The sequence below is a fragment of the Photinus pyralis genome, unplaced genomic scaffold (genome assembly GCF_008802855.1).
Source record: "Photinus pyralis isolate 1611_PpyrPB1 unplaced genomic scaffold, Ppyr1.3 Ppyr1.4_LG8, whole genome shotgun sequence".
NCBI lineage: Eukaryota > Metazoa > Arthropoda > Insecta > Coleoptera > Lampyridae > Photinus > Photinus pyralis.
In genome coordinates this window covers 6,992,496-7,018,772 of record NW_022170819.1, presented here as the reverse complement: position 1 = coordinate 7,018,772, position 26,277 = coordinate 6,992,496, and the positions used below count along the sequence as shown (strand labels likewise).

The 26,277-nt window shown below is 36.3% G+C and overlaps 2 protein-coding genes across 3 annotated transcripts in view; one reads left to right on the top strand and one right to left on the bottom strand.

Annotated features, from left to right (window-relative positions):
* The window catches only part of LOC116177656 (histone-lysine N-methyltransferase PRDM16-like), a 146,080-nt gene that overhangs the window by 67,828 nt on the left and 51,975 nt on the right, over positions 1 to 26,277 (bottom strand). The window lies entirely within an intron of this gene.
* Positions 12,571 to 14,277, top strand: LOC116177657. The gene is made up of 2 exons (XM_031496682.1): positions 12,571 to 13,379; positions 13,435 to 14,277. The coding sequence occupies exons 1-2, from the start codon at positions 12,740 to 12,742 to the stop codon at positions 14,052 to 14,054; spliced, it is 1,260 nt and encodes a 419-aa protein (XP_031352542.1). The 5' UTR covers positions 12,571 to 12,739; the 3' UTR covers positions 14,055 to 14,277.

Genomic DNA, 26,277 nt, shown 5'->3' with positions numbered 1-26,277 from the left:
CAAAGCGACTCCCTCAATTATTAACAATTTACAATCCACTTCTTTAATCGCGTCGGTTATTTGAGGGCCCTTCGCAAATCGAGCATTTGGGGGCAGAAAATGAACGCAAAACCTCTCTTTGCCAATCGAAATGTAAAAAGTCCAAAAGTGGTTTGCGTTTGTCGTTCCGTTCAAAAGGAATTATTCGTACGATCGCATTCGACCAGATTCTATTTTAATTCGATGGTTTTGTCTTCCTTATTGTATCTGTAAGTGGTTTAATAATAAGATCGTTAAGGGATTGTTAGCAGCGCGTAGTAATCGCAGAACAATTACGTGGATATTTTGAATCTGTTGTACGTTACGGTAATTTCATAGAAGGCGATTGCAATTCTATTTTTAATCAACATTGTATAAAAAGATCATTTGCACAGAATGCGCCAGAGATATTTCACGCTCTACATAAATGTTAGGTGCAGGTGCGTTACCGCCTTTATTTTTTCCAACCCAACAATTATCTGTGCGGAAAAAAAACTGTTTCAGCCGTAAAATGTACACGTTAATGATAACGTTTTCTCTGTTAATTAGTGTCTTTTAATTACGCGAAACTAAAACGTTAGCGTTTAAAAGAGAGAAACCCTAAAACAACTATTATCCTTGTCGGTTGCGCTATGATCAAAAACGAACATGAAACGTTAGGGGCGTAAAAGAGACTTGTCGAATTGAAAATTGGGGATGAAATGGTCACGCTCGAGACTGAATCACATTTTGCTTTTACAGTAGCGTCGCTTTTGCCGAATACGTTATTTTCCCCCGTTCGTATAACTTTTTAAGACTTTTAAGTTCACTGATCATCTCATTTTTTAGCTTTCGGTTATAATTTATTAATATCCTTCTCAGCGGTCAAACGGGACAAATATGAAATTAAACTTCGTTTTGACTCGCTTTTGAAGTTTTATTATTGAAAAGAGACGACTCTTAGACTAAGGAATTTCGCTTTAGTCACGTTCTGAACTAAACTGATCATCGATTATGAGTTATACCATGAATTTATGATCAGTTTTATTTGCTTTCAGGACCGTAATTATGTTTTCTTTTTTGGTCGAACAAAGAGTATTTAAATGAGAGGAGTTGCGGTCCCATCTCATTTTATGGGCGCAATCTATAAATACAAACAGCGTCAGAATGCGTTCATTAATTATTTAGATTGAATTTAATTACAATTAGAACCGTTTAATTAATTATTAATCTGGTGCACACTGCACACGCGATCACTTTACAAATACCTTACGGCAATTAAAAATATCCGCAATATTGAGGGAGAGGCCATTGAATTTATTAATTAAATTTTGATCTATTTCTGCTCTCGTGTTTTCAAATCATTTTCACATTGTACGCCTTTTATTTTAATTGCGTGTACGTCATCCGTCTTACTACCAACAAGGAAGCGGAAGAAACGCAAAAGGGAGTCTGAAAAGTTTAAATTTATGAGGTAATATCGACGACTCTTACGTAATCAAATTGTAATCATAGACAGATATGAAAAATAAATTGATTTATACATTTTTCCCTTTTCCGTTTTCATTCAAATTCGTTCAACACCAAACGGTTATTAAAGATAAAAGTCAAATGATCTTTGACTAATTGAAGACTAAATACAACAATCAAACCATTGCGATTAGTTACGGACGATGCCATAAGTAAGTACCTACTTCTATTCTTAAAATTGTTACAATTAAATGAAGTCTGATAAATCTAATTGGAAGAATGCACGCTATCATTTTTACGAGCGGCAGCGGTACGAACGGAGGGATGTTGGTACGTGCACAATCTACTTGCCATGCAAAATAGGTACACGGTCATAAAATCTACAATGCCGAATGTCCTTATCTAACTATGTCAACTTGCAAATCTTAAATATTACTGTCGGTGACTTGGTGTGAATTTAGAGTAAAGCAGATAACAGTGCAGGCGCTGGACATACGAATTGCTTTTACACCGCGTGTTAAGGGATGAGTCTCACTTATGCAAATCCAATTCATACCGATGCTTTGTGAAGAAATAATTTAAGAACCATTTAGTTTAAATGCATGGTTCCACAAGTCGATAATTTTGATACCCGGATCAAATAAAGATGTGCATATAATTTGGACTATTTAAAGACTAATTTGTACCGGCTTAGTTCCACCGGAAAACCGATTTTTAAAGTGGAGGTGGTAACTTGAAATCAAGCTTTCCCGATTGAAATTTTATTAGTTGCATCAAAATCTATGAATGAAAGACTAATTTGTACCCAAGTTAGATTTTCATCGTTTAAATTGTAGATCATCATGCTCCGATTTGTGCTTCCAGAATTTTTTAAAAAAAGTTGTGATTCGTTTTTTAATCATAACTCCTTTATTTTTTATGATAGAAAGCGCATTAGAAAACCAGTTTGTAGGTTTTTACAAGAGCTACAAAACTATTTACATCAAATCCCTTTAAAACTCCTAGTTTTAAAATGGGGTGAGTTTAAAGGCTAAAACAATGTAGTGCTATCATCTAAATACACGTTTAACGTCTATATCGCACTTAATTTTTGTCGTACAGAAAATTCCCGGCGAGGAAAATGTTTGGAATTAAAAAAAGCTACATTTGGATGCTGTAGCATTTTTTACGTATCTCCAGTAATTGATTTGTAGTTATTTTGAAAAGAAGGACGTTTTTCACAAAATTGTAGAAATACGTTTGTGACTTTTAGCTTTAATTATTTCAAAATTAAGTCTTCCTATAGAATGTATTAATAATACGTACCTAATTAGAGAAAACTGGAAAAGGGGAAGGACTAATTTTAATTAGGGTGGTAATTAGGGGATTGCTTGCACTGCTTTTTTCGCTGCAACGGCTCTACCTTATTCATCGTAACTCACTTAATTTTTTAGGTTAAAATTTCTTTTTAAAGAAAAGAAAAGATATCAAAGATTATGAAAATCGGATCTCAAAGCCTTCCCCATACATATATTGTTGTACTATTAAAACACGACTATAGTTTCTGCGATAATCGCCATCATCAAGTGAAATTATTATTATTGATGGAAGAAATTGAAGGCGGGTTGAAAATGAAAAGAATAGAAGGTGCTGAAGTTACATTTTTGAAAATTTTGACGCATTGAAGATTGGAATGTGTTAAAACTGAAACTGAAAAGTTTCAACATTCCAATCTTCAATGCGTCAAAATTTTCAAATTTTCAACACATTCCAATCTTCAGTGCGTCAAAATTTTCAAAAATCTAACTTCATCGCCTTCTATTCCTTTCATTTTCAACCCGTCTTCAATTTCTTCCATCAATAATAATTAATTTCACCTGATGACGGCAATTATCGCCGAAACTATAGTCGGGTTTTAATAGTACAACAATAAATGTATGGGGAAGGCTTTGAGATTCGATTTTCTTAATCTTTGATATCACTCAACCCCATTTAGAGGAACGATGGATCATGTTAAAAAAACAAAAAAAAAGAGATTTTTTTAAATAAGTACCTACTTTAAAAAATATTCTGCAAATTTTTCTTGAAAAATGCGTAGTTTTGCTGTTGTTTGACTGTGAAGATCTCTACCTTAGCGTTTGACGAACAAGAGCTAACTCGGTTCGCATTGCTCATGCAGCAATTTTATTAAAAAATCATTTTCTTTGTTTTTTTTAAAAGCTACAGTTAGCAGTTTTTTAAATAAAATACATACTTTTCGAGTTTTTCACGAATAACCATTTAAAAACATATTTTCTATGAAAAACTCATGCCCTCGGTCGTGAATAACTAGAGATGTATTCACTTAAAAAGAAATGTATAGAACACTTTTTGCTTAGAATTATTTTTTCTATCTATTTCTGTATTATTACAATAAAAAAAGTGGTGACAATCACCCCCAGGGCGAAAGCACCTTTTGGCATGGTATAAATTTTGATTCTTGGGCTATTCCCCTACCTACTGTCAAAATTTCAAGTTAATCGATTTATTTTGAAAAAATTGCCTTCATTTCCTGGACTATTCATGGACCTTTTCTTTTGTAATGGAGCTAACCTTCGTTTTAAAGGTAACAATTGTACATTCAATCCACAGCTATTTTCACTTCTCAAGAACGCAGCAGCAGCATACGCATCTTGAGAGACGTCAGAAAAAACATGAAGTCGAAGGCTAGACGCGTTCTCTATTAGAAAATGACGTGGTATGAACACCTTCCTTCAAGACAGGTAGGTGCAATGACTACAGACGAAATTACGTTTATGTCTTTTCATTAGCTTTATCCTTCCATCCTAGATTGAAGTAGTTGGATCGAACACTCCTGTGACTGAGAAGAGAATGTAACGTTCTTTTTAAACTTCGGATCTTTCAGTTTTCTATATTCCATTTCAAGCCGAGGACTGACAATTATGGAAAAGAATCACAATTTCCATTTGCATGACGTCCATCTTAGCAGCTCCCCTAATGGTTTTAATTGTTTCATTACAGCTCTCATATTCTGCATGCGATGAAACGGAAGGGAGAAAGTTATCCACATGAAAGCAATTTCTCATCTGCGCAAACGGGTTCGGATGTGAACTCAAGTGATAATTCATTGTGACTCCCAAGCAGATATGGACTACAATTCAAACCGATGGCAACTCGATTGAGCTGGTAAATTTTCACCTCCCGATAGCTACTATCCTTCCACCAGAGAAACTTCTGGAATGGTTTGTCTTCTTCGCGTGCACTTATCACTTGAAATGCTTTCTGACGATAATTCCACCATGATTTCAGGACGATGAGGTAGGAAATGTTCAATATTTTCCCTTACAAACTGAACACTGCATCGTTGTCACTCCACTTATTTTGTTGTTGGTGTTTCATTGTAGCTGAATCCATCTTCTTATAACTTACTGAGCTATTTGTGGGTAGAGTCTCCTCTTTTCCATTCCAAGGGAGTGCACCTTCCATTGTCTGTACCATCTTTAGAAAGTAGCTACCAGCATCCATGCCGCTCTCCGCCTTTGACTGGTCTCCAGATTCCATAATTCAAAAAGGTCTGACGGAGTTAAGAGAATGAAACTATTGTGTTAGCCATAGACGTGGTGAACTTTGGCAATCGTCCTTCCAAGGTCCACTCAAAAATAGTCTCTGTCCACATTCTGGTTTCACCACCTTCCCCAATGATCGTGGATATCCGATGAGAATTTTTCGACGTCTGAGAGCATTATTCCTTTTTCTTGGAGTTAATTCAACCAAGGTCTTTCAGGAACAGAATTGATTCTTGTACAGAGCTCTTTCTTTGCCTACAGTTTGAAAACCAAGCGCTTTCTTGCTCCGTGTAAAGGTGTTAGTTCTACTGCGACCTTAACGTACTTTTAGAGTGGTGACAGCTTTCCTGCAAAGCAAGAAATTCGTCTCCAATTTTAACAGCATTTACTTGTTGCGCTTGCGCTGCTCCAGTAGTTCACTTCAAGTGTCTCCGATTATTCGAACTGAGTCTGCTTTCCCGGTTTCATTAACGATATTAATTTTCAAAGTATATATATCTACATTCTGCTGTACTTTCTCTCCCACTATGACTTCCTCTTCCTTCGATGACTTGCTTATTAATGGATGAGCACATAATTTGATAATGACTTACATCGGACTTTCTTCTTGCATTTCCTGGAGAAGTGGCCGCCTGAAGCAAGCATTTTTCTCAATCACTCCATAGGTCGTTTCTGTTACTTTCCAATATTTGGCAGGGTCGTGAGTTTTATCAGGCAGAGATCCCTCCCCGCCAGATTTGAGAACAATCCGGAGGCTGTGGGAACGTTATCTTCTTGAATATTGCATTTATGCTGGCGTTCTTACCTCCTACCATTACATTTTGATTGTTGCTGTGGTGGTGTAGTTGACTGAAACCCTTCACGTGCAAGGGAAATGGGGAGATGAGATTCCAGTGTAGTATGTAGTTAATGTTTGGCCAAATTGCTCTTTTAGGAACTCATCGGCGAGGGGGTAATAAGTAAGTACCAGTGATGAGTTTCTGTTCCAATTTCCACGCACTGCACGAGAGCTCAAAACCTGTCTACAGCGTGTAAGTTCTCCTTTTCAAATTGCGCCACCGCACCTAAGCCAGTTTTCTGCTCTCCCGTCAAATTTAGAGAGTTCTACATCAGGTAACTTGAATCTCCTCTTCTCGTGGTAAGCTAAGTTTGATATAAATAACGTTATTTTAAGAAAAACCTATCTCATCCCCGTTTGAATTTCTTTCAACCCTCCGCAACCGCAATTATACCCGGTAACGAACAATTTAACTTACATCTAAACTCTAATAAAACAACAAAAATAATCAATTGATATGCTGTATCAAGTTTAAGCAAAAAGTTTATGTTAACCTGTGTGAAATTGTTCCTATTAACTAAACGATTAGAGTAATTGAAACACATATAACACCAGAATGTCCTTGATATCATCCATAGAAAGAATGAGCACAATTCTAGTGCCTTCGCTTTTTATATTCTCGAAAAAGCTTTCTGTTAAAACTGGTAAAAGGCTTTCGTTGATATAGTTATGGATAGAATTGGAGGATTTAAAACCGTTACCATTTGCGTCACCCTCAAACTCAACCTCAACATCATAAATTTAACAATGAGGCTAGGTGGTGGTGATGCTGTATTTTCCCTTTGATGCAAGTGATGGAACATTGGCGTTTGAAACGTTATTCCAATGGATCTGGTTACTACCATGGCTAAAAATTTCCCTTATGTGATGGTTTTGTGAGTCTCTCTGTCCGTCTGTTCTTCGCCTTACTCGAGATAGCGATGTCAAACTTTCGCCAATCGATTTCTACGAGTGCAAGGATCAGTGCTATTGAATATGAGCCGGATTAAAAGTTGGGTTTCCCTACTGAGAATCGTATGCGATTCTTCGTATCTTGTTTTCAATAAACCCCATTTCGGATCGCCAATTCTTTAAATGAAAGGTTCATTGGTGGTGGTAATGTACAGACTAAATTAGGGGTTCATAAGTGACTATATTGCAGCACAACTTAAATCGTCCTTCACCGTATTTTGTATGTTCAGGACAAAGTAATCTTGCAAATTGGCAAGAAGCTTGTCTCAACGTGGGTATTTAGAATACAAACTGCAAAAAATGTTTATTTTTGTTTTAAAACTACCCTTTAAATATCGCATGGCTGTACTATAAAAAAACGTCACGTCTTTTGGTAATATCAAATTTCAATGTAGTTTCCAATTCCATAGAATAAGCGATCCAAATGTATACTTTGTATAAGAGAAGAAACTAAGGCAAACCACCCCTAGAAATCGAATTAAGTAAACATGAAAAGCTCACTACAAATAGCTCGGGTATACAATTTAGATGCGATAGAAGAAGATACTTGAAGCCAACAACACAGAAGACACCACATGACAGTACTTGTGATGAATTTATTGTTCCCACGCTTTTTATCGCGCGGCGTGTGACATAAATCGTAGCTAATCTTTCTTATTTTAAGCTCTAAGCGGAATTGTCAGTCTTCTCGTCTCAAGGGTTAACTTACTTTCGCAAAGTTTCCTGCTGTTGATTTGAAAGTAACTGCAATTTTGGTGGATACTTCATTTTAAGTTTTTGTACCTGCACTTCCATCCGAAATTACAAAACGAATGGGATTGTTTTGGAATTCTAGAGCATTTACATAAAATCTGCAGCAAAAATGTGCCTGGTTTGATCCAGATTTTTCATATGCCATTCCTATAGGAATTTTTTCTACAAAATCCCCCCTACTGTAAAAGTACTAAAGTAAAAGTTTTTGTGCCCATTATATAGTAGGCTGTTTTAAAATCTTGCAGAATTGTAAGTTGAAGAAAGATGTAACATAAATCATCTTCAGAGAAATTAACTCATCAACCTTTGAAGACATACTTACCTTTATAAAAGCAGCTTTAATTAAGCACGACAGAATCATGCGGAAGAGTACCGATATCCCGGAAGATCATGCCCTTTTGCGCCGGCAGTGATAAAAGATCACAAGGAAATTATGAGACTATTTGTTAACGTAGGTGTGAATAATAGAAAAATTAATCATCATCCCACAAATGATCATAATAGAGTTCGTCCTACGTAATTAAATTATTACTTAACCTTAATCGATATTTCTATGCAATTCTTTTACTTTTTAATTAATCGAAATAATTAGATTGCCTTACTTGCGCACGTTGACTAGATACGGACATCCTTAAAGCGCGGATCCGACGAAAATTACAAGAGATTTAATTAGGGAGAAGGAGGAGGGCGAGCGTCAGAAATCGGAACACGAATTCACACTTAAGTCCGTTATAAAGGGAAGTCACCCCTTCGTACATGATGATAAAACGGGTATGTATGTACGGGTCAGCTGAAAGCTAAAGCTAAATCGATGAAACCACCGTGGATTAAATAAGAGGAAGGAATAAGGAAAGGGTTCCGGTCAGATAAGAGTACTTCAGTGTGGGAGCGGATACTCTTGGTTACTCCTATCGCGACAAGTTAATTATTCTTCTAAAATACTTAATAGAAACGGTAGATTATATCTTTCAATGCACTAGATAATAACAACATAAACTACTGCATTGTGATTTTAATATTCGATAATTGTATTCGTGCCGTTTTATTTAAATAATGCCCTTTGTATCGGAAGCTTAACTACATATAAATATTTGCTATTGAATAAAAACAGATTCGATGCAAATTATTAAGAAAGCTACATCTTAAATTCGTTATTGATGCCAAAGGGTGCGAAAACTAGTTCATATTTCACCTAGACGAAAAGAGACCGTTGAGATTTACCAACGAATCAAAATTCTCCGTTTGCAAGTGTTTGTGACCTTTTTGAAACGCGATGAATTAATGATCCTTCAAAGAGTTGCGAAAATGTCACATACTCTCTGGATCGTTTAAAGATGGACATATTCTGAACTTTTTTTTATAAATACAAGGCATTTAATCATTTTGCCTTGAAAGCTTGAAACAGATTGAAAAAACTGCGGAGCTCAAGTGCCGTTTTTAAGTCTCTGGATTTCCAAGAATCAAACCTTAAAGAGATATGGACTTTGAGAGCTTCTGATCAAGTTGCAAAAGCCAATTATTACGAGTGGACATTTTTATCCAAACTACCTACCCAAGAAGAAAACCCAGTCATTTTTAACTGTCAAACAGCTTCAGCATGTACGAGGGGTAGTTTTTATATTCTCGGACTGGACTGTTTTGGATATTGATGCAATTTTTTGTTATCATCTGTTGAGATAAATTCGATGTTGAAAACCAAACTGGCCTACAGTCCTTTCTTTTTGATGCATTATGGGCAAAAGTTAAATTTTTCGATTAAGTATAGATAAAAGCCTATACTGTCTTTGTGGATTAGGTTATCGGAAATTATTGTTGCATAATCAGCCGTTTTCAAAATAAATATACGGGGTCATGGAAAAATTTATCGGACCTAACCTCATTTTTAAACATCTTGTATATTTTAATCTAGAAAGACAGCATATTAAATTATCTTTTCAGAACTATAGCACACCAGGGATGATACTAAAAAAGATTCAAGTAATTTAAAAAAATTCATAAAATTTAAAATGGTTTTTAAAGATTAAAAATGTTGAAATGATTCAAAAAGTATAATAAATTTTACAAAATTCTTGAATTTTTGTTATTTCTTTAAAAAGTTGTTAACCTTTTTGAATTGAATCCATTTAAGAAAAGTGATTAGCCCGATAACTTTTTTTTACCTGGCTCTATATACTTATTTTGAAAATAGATAGAAATACATTACAAAGAAACTTCTGTAATAAACGCATTTCCGATAAATACGTGTATTTCCGTCAAACAAGTGGAGAGGGGACATTTTTACCCCCAACGAAATAAGTAGGTACCTACTTACTTACCTCCCTTTCTAACGTGCGGATGGTAAAAATAAATTATAGGCTTTTATTTAAAAATCGAAAAATGCAACTTTTGGTCATAACTGTATGCCAGTTTGGTTTTCAACATCGAATTTATCTGGAAACGTTTTCAAAATTTTGTATAATCAAAAGGTAGCCTTTTTTAAACAAAAGTTGTATGTAACAGTTACAGTGTTTTGTTGTTCGATAGCTGTGAATGAAAGAAAGAAAATCGAATTTGTATAGAACGTGGCATTTGCGCGGGACACGGCAAGTTATTATTTCGCCCGTCCGCTCTGTAGATTTATTCTAAACGGCTTTGTAGCTCAGTGGTAGAGCGTTGGGCTACAAAACCCAGGTCGGCTGTTCAAACCTGGGCTGAGGTAGGAATTTTTCATCTGTGGCAGAGATGGGAATTTCCTTGGATCAGTTTCGAGCATTCTGCCGGCTTCTCCGAATTAGGTTTTCTGCAGTTTTCCTAATTCGTAAGGTAAATCTCGGATTAGTATAGAACAACTTAAGACCTTCTGCAGGGGCGGGGCACCTCTAAAAAGCATTATGCGGGTCACTCTGTAATTGGGCGTAAGCCTGCTGAGCGTCTAGAACAAGAGGGACAATAAATAAATTACAATCCTGAATCGAAACAAGAGTCGATGCAGTGGCATGTTAAGGACTCCAACCCTCCCCAGAAGTTTAAAATCACACCTTCTGCAGAAAAAATAATGGCGCCCATTTTTTGGACTGATTGATTATATTTTGGATAGGTAAGGGTAGTACGGTAACGGGAGTGTATTGCAAGGCATCGCCTTAGAGATGCTATTAAAGTAAAGAGCCGCGGAAAACTGACGCAAGTTGTCTTGTTGTTCCACGACAATGAGTGCCCAAGTCCAGACTTTCAAAAGCTGTGACTATTTTTTGTTCCCGAATCTAAAAAAAAAACACTAAGTAGGAAGCAAAAAAACGACCCCTCGTATAAATGCCCTGAGTAAGTGACGTACAAATTGCAAGATTTGATGTAAAACTTGAAAGCATAAAGGATCTTCATCACAAAAAAAAGGCAATGTTCAGCAAGAAAATTAATGGCAACGGTTGTTTGAGATTTTGAAGGGATCCTGTTGATTCCTCGCGTGAAAATGGGAGACTATTTAAAACGTTAAGGTTGCAAAGATCTCGGTATTTTGGCGCTAAGGCCATCATGCTGCTACTCGACAGCTGCAGGGTGGATAAGGCTTAAAAATGTCGGCAAGGATTAAGCAGTGGCGTAACTACCATCGGGCAGTTCGGGGCAATGCCCCAAGGCCCCGCAATCTCTGGGGCCCCGCAACCCGAAAGGTGCCAGCCACACGTAGAAAACGATGTGTAGTATACAAAATATAAAAATGTGTGCCATGCCTCATTTTAGTGATTTGACTAGCACAATGTCAACGAACGAATTTTTCGAACTAATCATCAAACAATATGGGATTCTCGAGAGTGATTTTATTCAGATGTTCACGACTTTTTATTATTCTTGACATTACCTGTAACTGTGGCAAGTCTCGAGCGATCGTTCAGTAAGTTGAAAATCATAAAAAATTATCGAAGATCTCAAATGGGTCAGAAAAGATTGATCAATCTAGCATTTCTTTCAATTGCATCTAAAATCGCGTCGGAAATGGATCTGACCCAAGTAATCAAGGATTTGCAAATGCAAAGGCTAGAAAAAGAGACTTTTAGATTTTCTATATAACTTAGGCTCGTCAAATATGTATGTAATTAATATTTCAAAAATTAAACGTTTAGTATGTTCCGATTTTATATTTTGCAATTAATCAAGAAGTATAGATTAAAAAAATGACTGTTTTAAGGTGATTTTATTTAAACGATTCTTATTAAAAACTTTAATGCGTGCCTAGTACTTATAGGGGGCCCCGAGGACCATTTGCCCCGAGGCCCCGAGCTGTCTTGTTACGCCACTGGGATTAAGACGCCTTATATTCCAGATTCAGCGCCCTGCTCTTCTTCCCCAAGTTGAGACAACACTAGCGAGACCAAAATTTGCTTCTGATGATGACCATTAGTGGCTTAGTGACTATTTTGAACAAAGAAAGATTTTAAGGTATCTCTTTATTACAGAAACGGTGGAGTAAAAGTATAGACGTTAATGGTACATAAATTTTGTTTTGCTTTTTCTTTCGTATCTGAGTAGATTATATTATAAAAATGTCCCACAACTTTTCGTTAAGGTAAAATCAAAGAATAGATCCTTGGAGACCTTAAGGTACAGAATCGTGTAGAGGTAATTTTGTCATACTTTACACGCAATCCATTCCTAATATACGCTGGAATAGTACTTTTTAACCAAATCTATACAATTGAGAGATATTTCCACTACAATATGCAACCCATCAAACTTCAAACAATAATGCACTTATTACACGCGCTGTAGGCAGCTGAAGGTAATTTCCTTTTTATTTTCACTGGAAATACGCTGTTTGATTTCAAGTGATAATGCCTTGTATTGTATGTCAAAGAAGTAGCAAATGGATAGGATTAACTGGTTAAAGAATTGCAAGATGGACCGATATGCCCAGTTTTGGAATATGGTCCACCACCACCTGCAGCCTACGAGCGAATTATTATTGCATGTTAATATTGTTAATGTTTCTATGTTTTTTTGACGATATTATTAATTCGAGAGAAGGGTTAAAGGGTAAAATCGGAATTTTACAGTCTTGTAATGACGTCATTTTTGTCTATCCTTGTTTAACTAATGTAAAATGACAATGACAAAAAATTTTGCCGAAATGTTGTTGTCGTGGCTAAATTTTACCTGAAATGCTTGTCAAGTGATTGTCAGTTTTGAAGTTTTGAAAACGCCAAAGCGTCAAAACATGCCGCCAAAAAACCCTCATCGATTTAACGAACAAACACAGTTAATAATTCTAAATGTGTTGGCTTTCTTTCAAATTGAACAGGAACAAGTTCGGAATGGCATACCACTAGACATCAACAATGTTATACAGCGAACTGCACAAGCAACGAAAGTCAGCCCAACAACCATTTCAAATTTGAGAAAAAATGGTGTAAAATCCGACAAAGATTACGCATCTAATGTCTCTACCAAGCAAAAGATTAACAAGACGAAAATCACAGAATATTTGAAGAATAAAATTCGGGATACAATCTATTATATGTACTCCCAAAAGGAATATGTTACACTGGCAACTATTAGACAAAAATTTCTGGAGCAAAACGAATATTTTCAATTTTCCATTGATTCATTGAGAAAGTGGATCAAAAGTATGGGTTTTAAATGGAAGAAGTCCAATAACAGAAAATATCTTATGGATTTACCGGATATTGTCCACAAACGAATAAAATTCTTAAGGGAGTACATTGAAAACAAAAATTTGGGACATGAGGGTTATACTCCGGTTTTTATGGATGAAACCTGGATATTTAGTAAGGGATCATTTCGAAACAGCTGGCAAGATGATACTAAGCACACGGAATCAATTAAACCCAATGAAGGTAAAATAAGATATTATAATACCTTTTCAATATTATTAAAAGAGATATTCTTTAGGTCATCGATACATTATTGTCCACGCTGGGACGAACGATGGCTTTATTGGTGGGGCAAGTTTGATTTTTAAAAGTGGAAAAAAAACAGGGGACTATCATGATAATATGAACAGGGGTAATTTTGAAAATTGGTTCAAGACTCAACTGGTGCCAAATCTTCCTGAAAAATCTTTAATTATTATGGACAACGCAAGCTACCATTCTGGCCTTTTAGAGAAAATTCCCACCAAATCATGGACAAAACAAAGAATGATAGAATGGTTAGGGGAAAAAAATATCGGCTATCCAGAAAAGGCAATGAAGGATCAAATATGGAGCATTGTCAGCGCAAACTGCCCCAAAGAGAAAAAGTACTACCTTGATGAATATGTTAAGCCTTTAGGACATAAAATTTTACGGTTACCGCCATACCACTGCCAATTTAATGCGATTGAAATGGTGTGGTCTCAGTGTAAACGAAAATACGATCAGTACATTGCAAATTTTAAGGGATCACCACAAGAGGTTTTGGCAACATGGGAAAGGGTTATCGGGGAGATTTCTAGGGATAATTGGGAGAAATACGTAAACCATACGGACAAAGTAATACAAGAGGCTTGGGGAGGCAGTACAAGTTTGTGATGCTTCTGACATCCCACCTCTTGTTATCACTACAGACGCAGATGACGACCTTACTGACGACGAATACTTTGATTTTGACTCTGACGATACGGACGAAGGCGACTAATTTTCTTCTAATACTGTGACCATTACAATCGCAATAAATTGGCATTGGTATATTTTTGTTTTACGATTTTGATTTTCCAACTATTCATCAAGGTAGTGCAATTTTTTCTTGTGTAGATGTGGTTCTTTGAATTTTTATGTACTCCTCTGCTAATTATTTTTTGGGTCTTTTCGGGAGTATTGATTCCTAAATAATATTCTGTGATTTTCGTTTTGTTAATCTTTATTTATTTAAAAACAAAAATATGTTAATATTACTTATATGTTAGTTGAGCAAGTTATTAAAATAATTAGTGAGTAAATGACCTTTTTTGAAATACTAACATTTTATCCATCGCGGTTTCGCTCGCAAAAAATATGAACTATTCGCATTTTTTAACATGTTAAAAATTTATTTTCGATATCTTCAGTCGTTTAGGCTGTGCGTTGATATCTCAGTCAGTCAGTCAGTTAATTAGGACTTCTTCTTTTATTAAGACCTATAGATTTCTTGTGGAAATTGACTTAATTATTATCAAAAAATGCTAAAATATTATGTACACCACTGTATAGTAAAAGTCATACAGGTAATTAGACACCAGTAGTCAGTTACTTAGCAACAAATAAATTTAATAGGACATACGTTTTTTCCCACGAAAATGACGTCATTACACGACTGTAAAATTCCGAGTATATCATGCTGTCATGTTTTTATTTAAGTTGTAGTTATACGTATAAACAGCTATTTTCATAAAAGTCAGGAAAATGACACATTACTGGCGAGGAAATATAGTACGAGGCCTGTTTCTGTTTGGGCCCGAGTACTTTAATTGTCGTGTCAAGTAATGTCATTTTACTGACCAGTTTTGTATTAAAGTTTACCCGAAAAGGTATCTAATTTAGAATTTCCATTTTCGTATAGAACATTTGATTAATGTCAGTCAGTGGTGACAGGAGTAATTATAGATATGTAGTAATATGACAGGTATGGCCGGAAAAATGACAGATACGGTCGGTAAAGTGACAGGTGCCGCCCGTAAAGTGACAGGTGGCACAAAAAGTGGTTGAAAATGAAGGTTTCATCACTACTTTCATTAAAATACAAGAAGTGTCAATGGCGCACCCAGAGGGGCTGCCGGGATGTATCAAACAACCTTGATTCCTGAACCGCTGAACTAGTCTGTAAGTGAACAGAACATTATGCTTTTATATTTGATGTCCACTCCAGCACCTTGAGAGAGTGGGAGGATTTCAAAAGGGACATTGAATGCCCTACCTTCGATAATTTCAAAACGTTTATGAAGAGTCGCGCCGATTTTTTGGAAATGGCCCAAAATAATCATGAAAAACTAAAGGAGCCAAACACACGTTCATTCTTTGCTTGTGAAGACACCAGAAGTTTAAACTGTTATTTGTGTACGAAAGGTATTGGGAAAGGGAGTTTATTTCTGAATATATTAAGTCACATGGAGAAGGTACTGACTAAGAATGAGAAGGGTTACTGCCCATCAGGGCGTTTACCGGGTTGTATTTGACGCCTCATCGCCGACGGATTCAGGATTTTCCTTGAACGATGTTCAGTATAGTGGACCCACATTACAGCAGGACCTGTTGGCCATTCTATTGAGATTTAGACACACCTTTGTAATTGGCGGTAGGATTTACTGCCAAATGGTGCTGGATCCATCCCAAACAAAATTTCAGAGGATTGTGTGGCGCGAGCATGAATCCAAACCAATTGATACGTATGAATTGAAGACTGATCTACGGAACGGCTGCAGCGTCGTTTTTAGCCATTAGATGTCTTTTTCAATTACCAGATGAAAACGAAGCAAACTTTCCGAAGCTATCGGACAGATTTCTATGTAGATAACTTATTGAGCAGGACGGATACTTTAGACTAGACGAGATGGATCTGTGCTGGGATATCCGACATTTTGAAGCATGGAAAATTTAACCTCAGAAAATTTAAGTCTCATCAAATGACACATTTGAACGACCTACGAGAGCTCGACCAAAATGCAATTAACCTAAGAAATGCACGGGTTTTCAGGTGCTTCGGTGGCTGATTTCGGTGTCTGTGTATATTAGGTCCACTAACGCGCATCAAGGAGTATGTTCCTCTAAATCATTGGTAGCATTAATGATGGGTTTATACAATCATTATCATTAGTTAACTATCATTAGATCATTAAGAAATAGCCAATAGAAACACACGTTTATTGTGCGTCGCTAACCAACGAAACCATACTTTTGTTTCTAGTGGCTATTTCTTTATGATCTACTAATACTAATGATAATGATTGTATAAACCCACCATAAAATACAAGAAGTGTTGTTATTTACAACAAAAACATGAATGAAACGTAAAATTATTGGACGATGAGCTTGTGAGTATTTTAAATTTGCAAGACAATGTGTTTGCTACTCATAAAACCATAGGCGGCTGAACAGTGATGTAGTTCCTCTATTATTAATGCAAAATAAGAATAAACGTTAGAAATCACTTACTAGCATGTTAAATTTAATTGCATTTTTCTATCAATGCGTTATTGGTCTAAGAATGGGAAATAAATAATTATAAGCAGAAACACAAACTACATTTGATGGTTCCTTTATACTTTTTGTACAGTTAGAACCTACTCAAACAGATGATAATCAAAAAAGTTTACAAAATATCACAAATCGCAATTATTTAGAGAATTCTTATTCTTTCGTATCCTTTTAAAATTGAACTATGTTACGAAGTAGAAAATTCATTTAAATATCAAATTGTCAATTTCCAGTGAACAGTAAAATATTATTTTCGGAGATTGATGAAAAGAATATCAGTTTATGCAAAAGTTATTTCAAAATTATAATTAAGATAGTATAAACGGATTCGCTTCGCTAAAGAATATTGTATAATTTTATGAAAAGGCATTAAATTGAATATTCATATTTTTCATCAATTTTATTTTGATTCGCCTGTTTTATTATTATTTTATAACGTTATATTTGATATTGTTATAGTTTGTCATTGCAATCAATAATTTTATCCTTCAATGAAATTAGGAAAGGCATTCTCGTGGCTCTTTCAAAAACTATCATTTTCGCATTCATATTGAAACTAACTTTAATTAACACGTTGGCTGCCAACTACGAAATAATACGTAGTTGGTAGTCTGTCCTAGGTACCAACTACGGAATTATACGTATTTTGCAGCGCTGCCTATAGAAGCCGTCTACGTTCTTATTCGTAGCAAATGCGTGTAGTATAAGGTATGGCGGTCTATGGGACAAGAATTAAAAATAAGTACTGGTCGCTGTAAACTGAACTTTATTCTCGAAAACGCAAAAAAAATGAGCCAATTCTGTTATAATATAAATTTACAGATCTTACGTGTGATAAGCTTTAAAACAATTTTCCACGCAAAGAGCAGGTTTTTCTTCACACACTGGACAGAAGTAACGTGTCTCACGACGTTTTTTGTTGGCGGTGCACACTCTGCAAGGTTTTGATGGCCGGTTTTTCTTTTCAGTTGGGGGTAAACTCTCCAAATAATGAAATGATCCAGGATTGGGCTTTTTATTCGGCTTAGGCATATTTTCGCCAAGCAAACTCTCAACAACCTTTTCTCTGAATTGTAGAGAGGTAATTTTTGAAGAAGTTGCGTTCCGATAGATTATGTATGCGTTGTGAATATATATTTCAAATATATGTAAAGCAACTTTCTTGTGCCATCTTATTGTCTTTCTCAGGGCGGAATAATAAGAAAGCATTTGATCTGATCGATCTACACCAGACATCCCATTATTGTAATCGCTAACTATATTCGGCTTCAGAGAAGTTTTTCCATTGCGGTTGCGCACAAGCTCCATGTCGACTTTGTGTTTGTTTGAAATAACAAGAACATCTCTCTTGTCCTTCCATTTACAAACTACCACTGTTCCTTTGCGCTTCCATGTAAGCTCTCCTCTTTTCAACTTTTCAGCGATGACAACTTTTGGATTTCCCTTTCTGTTGCTTCTTAGGGTGCCACAAAGGTATGTTTTCATTTCCGAAAGTAAAGTAGTAAGTCTCACTGAGTTATAAAAGTTATCCATGTGTAAAACGTGTCCTTTATTGAGATAATCTTTCATAAGATGTAACACTACCCCAGTTGAATGACCAACATTTTTGTCTTGAATATCAGATTTGCCACAGTAAATTTTTATCTTTTGAACTAAACCATTAGACTCGCATAATTTGTATAGCTTGACGCCGTATTTGTGTTTTTTATTTTTGATGTATTGCCGAAAGAATAGTCTTCCTCGCCACAACATCATCGACTCATCAATGCAGATGTTTTTGCCTGGTGTATAGTTATTGCGCATAACCTTATTGAAATGAGTCAAAATAGGTCGAACTTTATATAGTCTATCATCAGATGGAATTGAATTGTCGGAACAGTGCAGAAATCTCAATAAAGCTTGAAATCTGTTTCGGCTCATAACTTGTCTCCAAAAGGGAATGTTGTAAAAGACGCTTGTGCTCCAATATGATGAAATTTGTGGAAGAGAACATGGACCCATGTGCAAAAGAAGTCCAAGAAAATTTTTCATTTCTATAATATCGGTGTCCTTCCATGATAACATTCTAGACGACTTGCGCGTACGTGTTTTACCTATTTCTTGGCGGGCATAAATGTTCGTTTGTTCCACTAGTAACTTCAAGAATTCATCACTAAAAAACAAGTCCACAAGAATTTGAATATTACAGTCTGTGAAATCAATTTTTAGTCCCACTTGTTCGGAAAATGGAAAAGTAGGGGGGTCTTCAGCGATGTCTGTCCATTCATCATCTTCTAATAGTTGATCTACGTTGACATCTTGTACTAGCGAGTAAGATGAAATCGAAACGTCATCACTGGGGTTATTTTCATCGTCCACTATTTCATCGGACACCTCACTGTTGCTTGAATTATCGGATTCTTCACCAGAACCGCCATCTTGAGAAATAAAACCTGCCCATTCCGCCTCATCATAGTTTGCAATTTCTCTCAACTGATCTTCTGTTAGTTTTCTTTTGTTTGACATACTAAATGGTTAACCAATAAACTTTTACGCAAATATACTGAGAAACTATTGTTCAGATCCACTATTCACAAACACGTTTGCTCAACTCCATAAATAACCAACAAACTGCACCGTCCACGTAATTGTAGTATTGCACATACGCGTGCGTGGGTATAGGTAAATAAATCTCAATGAAAAGCGCAAATTGGTTCATACGAGTTATCTCGTAGTTGGTTCTTCAAAAAGAATTTCTATCACGGGTACCAACTACGAAATTATTCGTAGTCTCATTTTTTTGAAAAATGAGTTTTGAAAACATATTTGGACAATATCTTTTCATTATTTATACTTAATTCTACGCAAAAAATGATAAAACTGTATTGGGTTTTTTTGAACAGTTTTATGGAAATACTCTGGCAGCGAACGTGTTAAGCTCAACAGAAAGGTTTTGCGATCCTTTTTAGTACAAAAGGGTAGACGAAAAGTGTTCTCAATGGCACAAATTCGTAATAAAAACTTTCCCCTCCGATTTTTTTTAACTGGGAAAATCGATCGTTCATGCCAGATTAGACCTGGGCGGATGTAAGTGATAAAAAGTGCCACTATTTGTTAGCTTCCATATTTAACTTGACATTTTTTTGCACAAACGTTCCGTAGTTCCCCCAAAGAGTCAAATGGATGTACAGCAAAGCTGTCAATAATCCAAATCCTTAACGGAAGAAGCGAACTGTTTGTCCACGAATCGCGTTTGGATCCCAAAGGAGCAACCGTTCGAGAGTCCCGCGAAAACTGAAAGAAGCCAAAACGGAAACTCTCTTTTAAATGGGACTGGGGGATAATCTATCATTTGGAGGGGGTTTTCATTACTTACACAACCATTCGACCGCTCGATTAGTTGCCGAGATGTTGCGCTTTAAGTTTTCAAAGTTTAAAAATAATAAAAAATCCAAGAAGGTTTTGTTTAAACTAACGAATGTATCGCTCGAAATGACATCAACTTCCATACAATTTATTATCTATAAGTATAATTTCTGTGAAGACCTTTGTCTGTGAGTAGTGTCATATTCCAATATAATTTATTGTGTGGTTTTCAAGTATTATCTGTGGAGTGTATTTGTAGCATAACGTGGTATCTGTTATGAGATTATGTTTAAGAGTTAATTGTGGATGTGTTCGTATTCTATTTGTGGAAATCTTGTACATGCCGATGTTATGTGTTGGAATGTGTCTTATGTCTGTGAATAGTCGACTAGAATCATGTGTAAGTGTTTTGTCCTTTGTCTTCCAGCTTTATGGTTCAGTGGTAGAGCGTTGGACTATAAATCCGGAGGTCGGGTGTTCGAACCTGGGTGAATTTTTCATCTGTGGCAGAGATGGGAATTACCTTAGACCAGTTTCGAGCATTCTGCCGGCTACTCCGAATTCGGTTTTCCGGCGAAAGGCTGTTGAGGATCCAGAACAAGAGAGGGACAATAAATAAGTAAATAAATTGAAGAACGATACGTGCCATCGATGACCGATTACATTTCTCTGATCTTCCGACGCTAGTAATAGGTTCCATACCAAAGACAGACCAAAACTTGAAAGAGGTTGTTATATCATCTGCAGTGCTTACCGAAGTCGGTGGCGCAATGGTTGCGTTGCCGACTGCTCTTCGGGAGGTTATGGGTTCTATTCCCGCTGCCGACTTCTCTGTCTGGTTTAGATAAGGCTAGCATTATGTTGCAATCTACGAGGCGAATGCTAGAACAGTGCTCTTCCCTCTCAGCACCCTAATTCCTTTTCCTTCCGTTCCCACCCTTAACTGTACCCATTCTTACATTCCCGTTCTCTGACTGAAGAGGATTTGGAAACTCTGAGCAGCCCGCCTCCGGTATCCCTCAGGGTGTCGGAGGAATGAAACACGTTGACATTTTCCTTTTCTACAGTGCTCTGAAGGTGATACATTTTGGCGAAACAGAAGCATCGAATTTTCCGCAAGTCATAACGGTGGTAGCTAACACAGTGATGACTGTTTCCGAAGGTAATCCCGCTACCTCAAGTCAGGGCTTTCTTTTTCAATCTTCGGTTAATTATTTTTAGTCTGTTGTAATTATCTTTTGTGTTTAACTTTCATAGGCACAAACAAATTCAATTATCTGAATCATCTTTCGATTAAAAAAGGAATAAAAACCGTGTGCGTGTGAATAATTAGGATTCTTAAAGTATTTCCAATTAGAGGTGTAATAATGACTACAGACACGATGTTCGACACGAAACTATCAAACGCAGTTGTATATATAGGCAGAACTAATATTTGTACATTGCCACGGCCTGAAGTAGTTAAATTAGGGGTTGATTCACAGACAACTTCGATTCTATCTAAATTACCAAACAAGCGCCCTCCCCATTTGCCACTAATCAGCAGTTATAATACGGTTCCTCGCTTCCTTACGGATGCACGAACGAGACCTGTCGATATTTTATATTGTTTCCGAGCCAAACACGGATTTCCTGCAATTTTGAGAAAACTAGATTTTAAATTTTCGTACGTAATTAGTCATCGCATCAAAGTATCCTGTGTGAAATGACGGGAAGTAACTCGGTGCTCTAATACCGTAGACACGTGTCGTATTCTATAAATTGCTCGATGGGGTGAGTTTCGCCTCTAAATTGTCGACTGCCAGAATCATATCCTCCATGAAAAATTGTTTATAATAACTCTCCCTTACTCCTCGTGGGAAGGCCTTGACGTAATTATTAAAGTGTCGGCCAAGGAAGCTCTCGCACATACATCACGCGCGCGTTTAAAGGAAAGACATGATAAGAGTATTTGGCGGAAATGGGGCTGTCAGATGCCGGAATCGGGCCGGAATTACCCCTTATACTTACTGTCTAGTTAGAAAACACGCGTGCGAATCTAATCTATTTCTGAAACTTATTTGTTTGAAAAAATCTTCCTTCGTCCCTTAATTTGTATATGCGCGCGATCCTATAAATTTAATGCAATCATTTTCGGTCATAATTTGCCATATAATCTTTTCAGTGGAACAGTCGAAGGTGTGTTTCAATTTTTTTCCAGAACCCTCCCCTGTACGTTTGGACGATTGCCTCTATAGAATTTGGCTCTAATAGATACCGTTTAAACCCGCACGCGCTGTGTTAGTTCACGGATTTAGTAGAAGAATGAATGTAATGTCACATCTGCCGCTTGTCTAACACCTAAAAGAGAAACATGGAGATATTTGTATTGTATATGGACGAGGGAGATGTGTTTGGGATGGGATTTATATGTCACCGAAAGTTTCTGATGTCTTTATTTCGTTTTCATATGGGGTCGGTTTAGTGTTTCATAATATGTTTTATAACTATGCAAAATAGTAGGCTGTCACAAGGAAGATTAATAACACATTGCAGCCACTTTTTATTCATTATGTTCGATGATTACTTCTAAGAGTCTTGAAATCATGATTTTACGTTTCACCTTTTCCTTTACGAGATTTTTGTAATTTGTCCAAAATCTATGACACATTTTAATGAGCATTAAACGAAGGTCGGAGGTATATTTATTCATACACTGCAAACTGCAATATTCAAGAGGTTATAGGCCAAGGAACATTGTGGAAGTGAATTAGTAACATTTGCTGAATAGAAAATACACATATACTGCACATTTAAATGCAAAATTTTTATTGGTTGCAATTTTCAAATGCCGGTAACACACGGGAAATTTTGCTTTCAATGGTGGTAGTTGACAAATGAAATCTGTCTGTAATTCCGTTTTTCAGTTTATATATAGTCGTTTACTTGCGTAAATTGCCGTTGATAATAATAATAATAATAATAATAATATTGCCTTTATTTGAGGAAATAGAAAAAAAAAATAACCAAAGGACTTCCAAGCAAGGGCGAAGTTCAGTGCAGCAGAAAAACCGCTGCCTGTTCTTACACTTAACCCTAGAAATTATTCCGATACCTAGTATAGACATATTCTATTTGGTATGAAAACTAATTAGAATTACTAAATTAAAATAAATAAAAAAGTATAAATGTGAACTAGACAAACAAAAAATGTAACAAACAAAAAAAAACAATATTTGAAGTTTAGGCACGTGACTGATTTTCAAGCAGGAATTTCCGTAGCTTACACTTGAATGAAATTAAAGAAAGTTTTTTAAGGTTTTCGGGTAATTTATTGTAAATACTTGCAATGCAATAGGAAAAGGAACGTTTAAAAAATTGAGTAACATGTGTTGGCGGTGTTAATAGCCCCTTAAACCTTAAATTCAGATTATGGACATCCGTCCTAAAGGTAATCTTTTCATACAGATAAGATGGCGACCTGTTGATTATAATATTATGGAATACCGTGGCAGCATGCAAAAACCTCCGATTTTTCATATTAAGCCATTTTAATTCCTTTAATTTGTAACTAATTGGTTCAAATTTCCTGACTCCAAATATAAGTCTTAGACAGGAATTTTGCAGCAATTGTATCTTTCTTATATCTGCTGAGTCAAGGAAGGGGCCATAGACAGTATCACAATAATTTAGACCAGACAGCACCATGCCGTTACATAGAGTAGCTTTCGGCATACGAGTAAGCAAGTGTCTAGTGCGGTAAATAATCTTCAAACTCGCATAACCACGTTGTATACATCGGGATATATGATTTTTAAACCGCAGATTTGAATCAACCACTAATCCCAAATTGTTTACACAATCTTCTATGGATATTGCCTTTCCACCTATGGCTATTTGTACGTAACCCTTCGCTTCTAATCTATGTTTATCCCTACCAAAGAGAATCGCTTGCGTTTTGACCGAATTAAGGAAGAGTCCATGATCCTTCGAAACATTAGCAATACGCGTTAGATCTTCATTAATTCTATGGCATGCTAACTGTACTTCCGATGGGTCAAAAGAGTAGTATAACTGCGCATCATCCGCATAGAAATGAGAAGTACAATGCTTTAGTGCAAGGGGAAACGTAGAAATATAGATGTTGAACAAGATTGGACCCAATACGGAGCCTTGCGGTACACCGCAACTAGTGTGAAGAAATTTAGACATAATACCTGCAGTCGACACCGCTTGGACTCTATCCTCCAAATAACTAATCATAAACTTCCTGGCTGTATGTGATAGTCCCGAGTAATGTAAGATGGAAATGAGCAGTTTGTGGTTAATTGTGTCGAAAGCTTTCGTAAAATCTAACAACACCAGAGTAGTCAAGTGTCCCTTATCTGAAGCAATCATTATGTCGTCCACTATTTTTAGCAAGGCTGTATTGCAACTGTGACCAACTTTAAAGCCTGACTGTACGTTGGGAATAATTTTATTGAAACACAAATGCGACGAAAGTTGCAGAGCAATTACTCTCTCCATAACTTTAGATAAGGTAGGCAATATACTAATCGGGCGCAGGTCTTTAAGTAAAGTGGGGTTTGAAATTTTAGGCAACGGAATTATTCGTGCCTGCTTCCAACATTTTGGGAAAGTGGAATGCGTAATACAAAAATTAATTATATGCGTAATTACTGGAAGCAGATACGGAATACACCAGTTAATCAGATTAATCCCAATCCCATCAATACCAATTGCCTTTGATTTAATTGACCGGATTATCCTAAAGATTTCATCCTCGGAAACCGTGGTGAAACTTAAAATTGTGGATATAGAAGCCCTTCATAAAACGTTTCCAAAGCGGTAGTGTCACCAAGTAGTCTAGTTGCCGAATTAGTAAAGTACTGATTCAATTTCTCTACGTCGGACAACTCTTTGGGTATGGGTTTTGATTTATTTGTTTTATTTAAATTACGAAACTCTTTCCAGAGATTATTATGATGTTCACTGAAACGCTCTTGGTAATATTTGCGTTGCTGCTTTTTAACAGCTACGGTAACAAAGTTTCGAATAGATTTATAGACGTTCCAATCTACTTGATGCCTTGACTTTTTATAATTATTAAGAGCAACCTGCCTAATTGCAAATAATTGCCTTATACCGTCAGTGAGCCAAGGAGCATGTGGTTTTGAAAACCTAGACGTTTTCAGAGGCACGTGCAAGTTAAAAAGTGTCAATAGATTCTCATTGAAAATGTTTACCTTCGTATTTATATCTGACGCCTCAATTACACATTTCCATGGAATCGACATAAGATCGCCTTTAAACCGGGTGTAACTAAACTGTGTAAAATCTCTGTAAGTGTATATGTTTTGAGCAGAAGTCACCCTTTGCACGGGTATGTGGCAATAAATCAATTCATGATCAGATACACTTGGCAAGTGAATTGTCCCTTTAATTTTAATTTAAATTAATTTTAATATCATCTCATTTATACGAAAAAAATAGTCTTTGCAAAGGCTGATCTGTGTAGCAGGGGCTGCTTTTTCTCCACCGCACTTCTCGATTGAAGATAAAACGAGCATTTTGACATATTCAAAGCTTATTCTCAAACAACTCAGAAAACTCTGCAACAGAAAACAGCGCAAATGCAGCAGGTATTTTTTATATTTGTAGATAAAGATTTATTTACATCTTACTTTAGGTGTGAGTGTCGCAAGATTCTTCGGGAATATAAAACGACCCACGAACTTCACGCGCCTTAAGTATGTCACAGACCGAGTGCAATTTTGGACAACAACGATTTTGGAACTAAAAGTGTTCTCAGACGTTTGATCCATTCCTTTTTTGAGAGAAAAAAAACGCGAACATTGAATAAAATTTTAACAGCGTTAAATGAAGATGAACCTCAATTGAAGCGGACCACAGTATGGATAAAGCAAATTGGTTTTCAGTGAGTATACACATTTTTTTTACTTGTAATATACCTATTTTGCTTGTCATTATAGATATGGGAAAATGTCGCTCAATAGTGCTCTTAAGGAAAACTTACTTGGAGGCGTCATTTCTTGCGAGAAATAAGAAGATGCCGCAAAGAAGGGAGGAAGTTGTATTTTCTAGATAAAACTTGGAGGAAGGCTATAAGCAAAGTATGGAAGGACGTCACAATTCGCAACCCAAGACAAGCATTCATCGAAGGGTTAACAACGAGATTGAAAGAATTCACGTGACGTATAGGGACTACTAAGAAAATCATTACTGGAGAGAAAACATTTAG